The sequence below is a fragment of the Anopheles coustani genome, chromosome 3 (genome assembly GCF_943734705.1).
Source record: "Anopheles coustani chromosome 3, idAnoCousDA_361_x.2, whole genome shotgun sequence".
NCBI classification, from domain to species: Eukaryota; Metazoa; Arthropoda; class Insecta; order Diptera; family Culicidae; genus Anopheles; species Anopheles coustani.
This window is the reverse complement of record NC_071288.1, coordinates 25,654,467-25,663,844: the sequence shown is the minus strand read 5'-3', so window position 1 is coordinate 25,663,844 and position 9,378 is coordinate 25,654,467. Positions and strand designations below refer to the sequence as shown.

At 51.0% G+C, this 9,378-nt stretch overlaps 1 protein-coding gene across 1 annotated transcript; it reads left to right on the top strand.

The window, feature by feature from the left end:
- The first annotated feature begins 4,600 nt into the window (after positions 1-4,600).
- Positions 4,601-7,250, top strand: LOC131272502 (uncharacterized). The gene is made up of 8 exons (XM_058274253.1): positions 4,601-4,806; positions 4,879-5,621; positions 5,704-5,823; positions 5,912-6,087; positions 6,168-6,441; positions 6,511-6,805; positions 6,899-7,020; positions 7,099-7,250. Exons 1-8 carry the CDS (start codon positions 4,601-4,603, stop codon positions 7,248-7,250), a joined length of 2,088 nt encoding a protein of 695 aa, XP_058130236.1.
- The last annotated feature ends 2,128 nt before the right edge of the window (positions 7,251-9,378 follow it).

Here is a 9,378-nt window from a genome sequence, read left to right as displayed (position 1 = left end):
AAATCGGGTCTAGGCCATCCAGGAGACCTTTCCCGTGTGCCTTACAGCGACGCGCGTTTGTACATATGCGTGTAGTTCGTTCCGGTAGTGGCTCAAAGGGCCTCCACCGGCGATCCACAGTTTGCCTGCCGAAAAGTGCCTTCGGGATCCTGTTTACAGCTCCGATCCGAAAGTAATTACCCGACAACTGGCCAACTTCAGGACTTTGTCCCCTTTCTTCCCCGGTGCATTAGGTGCCTACCTCCTTTGCCGTGTTTGGGCATTCCAGTTCCCGGGATAGGAGGCACCAGTCGAACGATCAAGCTTTCTTTTTCAAGGCAATCAAGTTTTTCTAGCTCCCCGGTCGGTTTTGTTCCGTTCTTTCGCGGCGCTGCTGCCATACGGTCTGTCGACGTATCGTGCCAGGACGGTTGGCCCTGGAATCAATGGCAGCACGAGGGACCGGGGGGAGGACACCGCGGTACCGATGGCTAACCCGCTTAGCTTGGCAGCCACAATAAAAGACTACTTTGTGCAGCTTAGCCAGCCCTTTATGCTTGGCCTTTCGTTCTGGAACCGTGGTGGTGCGGTTCCTGTCTTCGTGGCTTCTCTCTCTCTCTCCCTCCCTTCATCTGTGGGCCAGTCTGTTTTTATTACGCCCCGGTCCGCTTACAGTTACTCGAAAACGGCACAGTTTCCGTTCCGAGTTCCTCGAGGGCTGTCCGATTATTGTCGTGCCCCACTTATGGTTCCCTCGGTCGTAGCACTTCCGTACTCCCGCGGCGAAAGGGGAAGATAAGCGACTAACGGTTGGGAGGGGAGATTTGCTCCGGAATCTGGCCTACGAACAGGTGGTTCACAGGAGGGAAAAAACGGAGATGAATGTGAGCTCAAGAAACGTGATCCCCCACCACCGCCACCACCGACGCCATCGATGTCGCGTGGCGTTCTTGTCCTTGTCCGGCCTACCGACTCCAGAGTGTCTAGAGTGTTGCCTATGTTTGGACGGTGCATCATCAAGCCAGATGAGCCCCACGCGATGCTATATCTGAATGGACGGATCAGGCTTTCGGAAGTACCTCCCGTACCACCAAGTCCTGGGTCCGATGATTGCGTCTGTAACCTAAATAACTTCACGCCCCGAACCCTTGCTAGCTTCAAAGTGCCGGACATAAAGCGTCTCCCGTTCCAAAGTGGCAGCTTTAGGGCATACAGATGGACTCCTTGCCAGCAGCACTTGCACGCAGTAAATCTATGTAGGTCGAACAAGTCTCCGAGTACACTTGTGGACTCCAAATTAATGAGATGTCACCACGTACCGGGGTCCACATGGTGGTTTGCGTCTCGTTTTGCCCCGAGCCTTACCCGCCTAAACGCGGAAAACCAGATAAGAATGTCGAGCACAAAACGGAGGAGGTGGCGGGAAATATGTGCCACTTATGCATGGAAATCATACGGTACCGAGTACCAAGAGGTCTCTCACCGCCCGGTACCTCTCGATAAAGCTTGGTCCGTAAAGTGGGGAGGTATTTCTTTTTCCACTCTCCCTCCGATCCGCAAGCCCATGGAACCATGCGGGTACTTCAGAATGCAGCGCTCAAGGGTGTAATATAGTTGCCGGGTCGACGGGGGTGAAAACTGTCCACCCCATGCAAAGTGGTGAACCCTGCCCGCCCTGCATCCATAATGAACCTTTCCACACGGCCGACCACATATCGCGCTACCCTTTGGGGCTTTTTTCCGTTTTTCCCCCACCGTGAGCTTCTCGGAAAAGTTGGCCATCTCTGCGCTGGGGTGGCACATGCACTGAAGCCTTCTTCGAAAGCGGCGGACTTCTGATTCCTCTTCAGCTGAAACCCGCGGCGGTGTGGAAGACTTTCGCATAACGGGTTCGGTTCTTCGGTACTTGAGCAGCAGCTGTGCACAACCTCCATCGCGAAGCCACACACACACACACACTTGTTTGGGGAAAAAAATCTTCAACTGAATGCCGGGCATCAGGCAGTCTCCATGCGGTGGGGGGGCGGTGCACCCTCCCGGGAGAAGGTTGGAAAACATTTTTCACACAATACTCCGTAAAGCCTGGATGGACTAGATTCCAGGCGGCGACGTGCGAAACTTCACCCGGCTGGTCTCGATTTTGGTTTCGTTTCCCGGTTCGGGTTCCCTTTTTTTCTCTTCCACGCAATTCCCTTTCCCTTCCTTTCCCCAGTTTTCCTTGGACCATGATGGATGTGGCGTTTTTTTTTCGCTTTTCGCACTACCCTAGCGCTGGTTCGCCTGTTTTTCGCCAGCTTCCCTCATCGTGCCAGGGAGTTTTCCCGTTGCTTCCCAGTGCACGTACCGTATTTTCCCGTGGCTTTTTCTTTATCAAGCGAGCAACAGGAGGGGCGACGAAAGACGGGGTGGTGAAAAAAAACACACAAACACCCAACAAGGAATGCTTCGTGGCAAACCTATTCGTTAACCATTATTCATCACCAATTCACGACCGCGCCGAGCATAATCATTTTCCCATAACTAATTCGCGTTCCCGGCCGTAGAAGTGAAAATTAGATAGAGTGAAACACACGGACACACAAAAAATGTATCAAAAATGGTTGCTTTTTCTTCGTGCCTTTTTTTCGTGCTGCTAGGAATCCTCGTCTCTCGCTCAATTGGATGGTGATTTGTGGTGCATAAATTAATTTTAAAACGAATGATCTACCACTCCTCAACCCATTTGGCGTTTGATGGAGGCAACGTCACCGTCGGAATCGGAAAGCTCATCCGGATAAAGCGGCGAGAGGCAAAGAAATAGCCGCTTACGAGCAACAAACCGTTGTTGTTTCGCCAATATATCTGGAACTGTCGATAACAAGAACCCGGGTTTCGACATTCGATCGCTTTCCCGTGCGCGGTTTATTGACTTCCGCCCGGGGATTTGCGGGATGCGAACAGTTTGAGTCAATAAAATTGAACCGCTAGAAGAAGGTCGATCGGTGCGCCTCAAAAGTGGGTCGTTAAACTCGTGTCGCATAGGAGACAAACAAATAGCAGCAACGCCAAACTGTCGGTGAAATGGAGAATGGTGTATGCTTCGGATAGCGTTCGATAAGTTTCGCACAGCGGCAAATGTCGGTCACCAACCCGTGTTCGGGCCAACGTTGACATCATCCACCATATTTGCCCATAACGGGTCACGGGCTCCGTTCCGATCGCGTTTGGACTGCATTCTTCGACGGCCAAACGTCGCGCTGTTCGTCTCCGTACAATGATGATTTCCCCTCCCCTTATGATCTCATCATATGGTTGGAAAAGTGTCAAAAAATTAAACCGAAACCAAACGGGACACAAATGACGCACCGGCTTGACTTCCATAAAGTTGTTCCACTTGATCGTACAGGCGCGATCTTTTCGAACGGTGTGTTGAAACGGGCTGCTCGTTGGACCGAGCTCGACGAGGGGAGCCGGTGGGTCATAAACAACAGCATGCAAGCAGTATTCTTACCTCGCGGAAGCATAAAAACATAAACGAGCCAACGAAAGCCGCCGGGCCGCGGGAGAAATTAAGACGCGATCATGGAGATGGGGAAGCTACGGAAAACCCGTTGTGTTTGCGGCTGGAAACTGTACCATAAATTTTTGGACATTAGCTGTCCCGAGTTGTCTGTAGTTTTATTGTAACCGCGCTGGAGAAAGTATGAGGAATGCTTGATGCGATGCGAAGATCGACCGATCAAGTGGCGTCCAACGAGGACAACATCATTTATCTATCGCGTCAATCGAAGCAAGCGGCGAACTTTCCTAGCAGAAGCTCCAGCTGGCATATCTGTGTAATGCTTTACAATATTTCTGGCCGGTCGAAGCAGCTTACGATTGGTGATTACTTTTTACCTTCAAATTGGACATTCAGCATAATTACAAGAACACGAGCAAGCAAAATGCCCACTTACTGCAACTATTGATTATTGGTCCACTCTTGGGCTCGCCTAAACGATCTCTGGCCTATCCGTAGGCCTAGGAGGAGGGCAGGAACTCGATAAAGAAGGAAACCCACGCCCCGCTAGCCGTACGAATCGCATAACAATTAGTTCAAATAACCGATTTGCAAGATTTTATCCCATTGTTGTACCTTCACCGTCCGTCGGCCGGCATGGCCATCCCACTTCCCGAACTCTAACGATGCCGTAGGGTGTAATTTAAAAATTGGGACCTTTCATTACCGGGCGTGCTCCATAAGGCACCCTCCTCTTGGCCGGCCGAAGACTTGACGTACTGGGCTCGTTAAAAGCCCACAAATGGAGTGGATGAGGTCTGTGTGTGTGTGTGCTTGTTGAGGTGGTGAGCAACGATCCAGAGTGTTCAGGGATGATGCAAACCTCTGATCGTCGGGACGCGATTAAACACTACGTCTAAATGTGGTTACGGTACTGCCCGTTTGAAAGCTGATTATAAACTGCATCGGATAGAACGGATGGGTTGTTAAAGTAGAACGCTCCCGGAAAGTCTATTCGGCTGCGGAACGAAAGGCACTATTCATCGTTAATGGTTTTTCAGCCATGCTAACATCTATCCATCTTTTCCTTGCCACAGATTGATCGCACCGGGATTACCGAGCAGAAAACACATATCGCACACGATGAAGTGGCGTACCACGAACCTGTTGGCGCTAACCGTCTGCCTAGTGGCGATGGCATCCCATCTAGCCGAGGCCCGCGTTGCCTTCGAGAAGCTGACCGACTTTGACTTCCAGGGCACGACGTACTACAGCGTCAAGAACCTCTCGCTGTACGAGTGCCAAGGCTGGTGCCGCGAGGAACCGGACTGTCAGGCGGCTGCGTTCAGGTAAGCAACGCTTTCGTGACGATCCCAGTCGAGCGCGGAGAGGGTAATGTGTCTTGTGTTGCGTGTCCTTAGCTTCGTCGTTAACCCGCTGACGCCGGCGCAGGAAACGCTCTGCCAGCTGCAGAACGTGACGGCGGCCAACAACCCGGCCAGCACGCCCCAGCGTTCGTCCAGCATGTACTACATGGTGAAGCTGCAGCTGCGCTCCGAGAACGCCTGCCAGCGTCCGTGGAACTTCGAGCGGGTACCGAACAAGATCATCCGCGGGCTGGACAATGCGCTCATCTACACCAGCACGAAGGAGGCCTGCCTGTCCGCGTGCCTGAACGAGAAGCGGTTCATCTGCCGCTCGGTAGAGTACGACTACAACAACATGAAGTGCGTCCTCAGCGACTCCGACCGGCGGTCCGTTGGACAGTTCGTGCAGCTCGTCGACGCGCAGGGTGTGGACTACTTCGAGAACCTTTGCCTCAAGCCGAGCCAGGCGTGTAAGTTCGCCCGCCAGTTCCAGCTGCCCCGCATCGGTGTCTCGGACGATAAGGTGTCGCAGTACGTCGGCCTGCACTACTACACCGACAAGGAGCTCCAGGTGACGTCCGATACGGCGTGCAAGCTGGCGTGCGAGATCGAGAGCGAGTTCCTGTGCCGCTCGTTCCTGTATCTGGGCCAGCCGACCGGCTCGCAGTACAACTGCCGGCTGTACCATCTCGACCACAAGTCGCTGCCGGATGGACCCTCGACCTACCTGAACGGCGAGCGACCACTGATCGATGTCGGCGAGCCGAGCGGAGACTACTTCGAGAACATCTGCGAGAGTACGTATCCGTCCAGGGAGATCCGCTAAAGCCACACTCTTTGCCCTATGACGTAACACCATCCCTCCTTTTTTTCTCCCAGAACAATCTAACCAGGCCGAAAACACGCTCCCGGTGGTATTCGATACGGTTGAGGATCCGGCCGTCAACAATCTGACCCGCAACGACGCCAACTGTGACAAAACGGGAACCTGCTACGATGGTAAGAAAGCACTAACCCCACAAAAAAGGTGGTGATCGACGTACCTAAGGGCCATTCGACTATACTTCCGGTTTTGTTCCATTTACAGTCTCGGTTCACTGCAAGGACACCCGAATTGCTGTGCAGGTGCGCACTAACAAACCATTCAATGGCCGCATCTACGCCCTCGGACGCTCGGAGACGTGCAACATCGATGTGATCAACTCCGACACCTTCCGGCTGGACCTGACCATGGGTGGACAGGACTGTAACACGCAGAGTGCGGTATGTGTTCAGCCATCCATTACGTGAAAATCCACTGTGAGTGTGTTTGTTTTCTGACACCTTCTTTGTCCTCCTTGCAGACCGGCATCTACAGCAACACCGTCGTCCTGCAGCATCACTCGGTCGTGATGACGAAGGCGGACAAGATCTACAAGGTGAAGTGCACGTACGACATGAGCTCGAAGAACATCTCGTTCGGCATGCTGCCGATCCGTGACCCGGAGATGATCCACATCAACTCGTCGCCGGAAGCACCGCCGCCAAGGATCCGCATCCTCGATGCACGTGCCCGCGAGGTGGAGACCGTGCGCATCGGAGATCGTCTGACGTTCCGCATCGAGATTCCGGAGGACAGTAAGTTTCGCGACCAAGGCCCGGATGTCGATCAATGCTAACTCCTTTCGCCCATCTTATCCTTTTTAGCGCCTTACGGTATCTTTGCCCGATCGTGCGTCGCCATGGCGAAGGACTCGAAGAGCACGTTCCAGATCATCGACGACGATGGGTGCCCGGTCGATCCGACCATCTTCCCTGCCTTCACCCAGGACGGCAATGCGCTGCAGTCGATCTACGAGGCGTTCCGCTTCACCGAGAGCTACGGTGTGATCTTCCAGTGCAACGTGAAGTACTGTCTCGGCCCGTGTGAGCCGGCCGTCTGCGAGTGGGGACGTGACTCGGTTGAATCCTGGGGCAGGAAGCGTCGTTCCGTTACGGCCAGGTAGGTTGGGGGGGAACCATTCCGAAAAAACATACTCCGCACGGGATTCGCCGATGCCAATTGATTTAACACCTTTGGATTCTTCTCCGACAGCAATGACACCGTGGAGGAGGAAGAGGACATGAACATCTCCCAGGAGATTCTGGTGTTGGACTTTGGCGATGAGAAGAACCGTGACTTCCTGCGCAGTGAAGCCAGCACCGATTTCGGCCGGGGTAAGATCGATCAGCTGCCGTTCTCATGGTGAGAAATCCCCCTCTTCATGTTGCTCCTTTTTTCTCTTCAACCCGTAGACAAAACCGTCACCATCATCGAACCATGCCCAACGAAGACCTCCGTCCTGGCGCTCGCCGTCACCTGCGCCCTCATGGTGCTGGTCTACCTCTCCACCCTGTTCTGCTACTACATGAAGAAGTGGATGCAACCGCACAAGGTCATGGCATAGATGACTCGCCCCCGACGGTATCCCCCGCTGCAACGGTGGCAGGAAGTACTTACTGTAAAAGCCTGACTGAACAAACGGGGCAATGTCGGTTGCACATTCGTTCCGGGAGCGACCATGTTCCGGGTGCAACAAACACCAACCTCCTTCCTCGCTGAAGAGGAAGACTGGTGTTTTTTTGGTTTTACTACTGACCACTACCTACTTATTATGTATTTCCATTTTGTTTTATTAATTCGGAAACACATTCCCCAAAAAAACAAAACAAAAACCAACCCCCTTTTTTGCTGCACATTATCCCACCCCAAACCCCTTCGAAGTGGAAGGGGTGTTGATAGGCAAATGAAACATAAAGAATCCCAGAGAATATTCTCATATGGTCCAGTACTTTCCAGGACTTAACCGGATAAGGCAGAAGGCATAGCTAGCAGCTCACACCAATCATCACTATCCCATACAACATTTGAGATCATACTTACATTAGGGTGCATTAGGGTGCAAGGCAGGAAAAACTACATATGACCTCCTCCCACACACACACACACACATACACAAACACAAAGCATACGCTAGGATAGTTCGTGCTAGGGAATGGATGAAACGAGCGGAGATCACACATTTTCACTTTCTATTGAGTTTCCGATTTGACCGATTGTTTTGGTGCGATTCAGCGGCCACTGTACGGTCTGCCCCGAAGGGACGCCCGACGGTAAAGGTTGTGTGTGCACGATCTTCTCCGTTTCCGGTGCGGAAGCTTCGGTGAATCCGAATGCGCGAACATGCTCGCGCCAGGCACCGTATAGATCGGGACGAATCGCTAACTTTAAATAGAGATTGGAAAAAAAACATTTATTTATTGAACAAAAAAGAAAAGAGAGGTAACACACAAGAAAGGGAAACCACACTTAACTTATTTATTTTCGCGAGCGAATCGCATGCGATTTAGTAGGGTGGCGCGGGCTGGCAGGGAAGAAGCGGGAAGAAGGTATCGGAATAGCGGCAAGAAAAGGGTTAGTGGTGGTAGAGAGAGAGAGAGGAAAGGGAGCGGAGAAATGGGATAAGGCAAACGAGGTAGCTGAATGCAGAGTAATTTATTTTATAATTATAATCCATATTATCACTAATTTCCAACTAGAAGATTTTTTATCACCACCAAACGCCCATCTTCACATAGTAAACACACAAACACATCAAGTGATTCCCAAAAGCACAGATAAAAGAACCCCAACCCCCACAGAGCAAGGACACCAGAAACACGAACTGAATGAAGTGAATTTGTAGCACCATTTTCTTCCGTACCGGTTAGCGAACCTGCTAAAAAGGATAGACAAGAAACACACGATTAGTTTTAAGTAGTGAGCAAGATTTAAAAAAAAAACCCACACTCTAGACAAAAGCAACGGCTGATAAGCGCAGCGACACGTCTTTCCCTTTTTTTTATTATACATATTTAAATGCAAAATCCCACTTAGGTTTTACTTCCGTCTACGTAAGGCATCCTCCTTTCCATTATTTGCAAACGAAGAAAAAAGACCGACACGCAATTCGTTTTTCGTCGATGAATGCTTATTTTATGTGTAAATAATTTTATCGATCGACAATCCACTCAAGCGCAGAACATGAATGGAATAATAAAAGTAAATTAAAAGAAAATGACCCCATTTTCTGTTCGACTTCGGAAGGCATCCGAAATATGTTCAGCATTTCTTGCTTCCGAGTAATCTTTGACCCGGTTTTTATCGTGCGACAAACTCTTCAGAAATTCCGCGTGTCCAAGTTTATACAGCAGCTTTCTTTAGTTTCATATCGGGCCACGGGCAGGGGAGAGGGGAGCCGTGACATGACGATGTAGCCAGAGGCGGATCAAGTCATTCCGGAACCAAACGGTAAGATACTTGGGGGCACTACAGACCGTCGCATTACCCTTTATGTTTTTATACCAACGAAATTTGATAACTGTACGTCGGATTTGAGATTTTTTCGATTTTTTTGAGAACTGCAATACTCTTTCATCAACAGTTTAGAAAAAAAGAAATAGTAGTGCTTTCATAGGAATTTCGTGCACTGTATACCAGATTTATGCTTTCATTTTTCGGACCTATTCAAACAAGGATGTAGCGAAGGCGAATAT

Excerpts from the sequence above, each read along its gene's own strand:
- LOC131272502 (XM_058274253.1), top strand. The coding sequence starts at position 4,601 with ATGAAGTGGCGTACCACGAACCTGTTGGCGCTAACCGTCTGCCTAGTG. Across the intron at positions 5,824-5,911 it reads AACGGGAACCTGCTACGATG|TCTCGGTTCACTGCAAGGAC; the intron begins GTAAGAAAGCAC and ends TTCCATTTACAG. Across the intron at positions 6,088-6,167 it reads ACTGTAACACGCAGAGTGCG|ACCGGCATCTACAGCAACAC; the intron begins GTATGTGTTCAG and ends TCCTCCTTGCAG.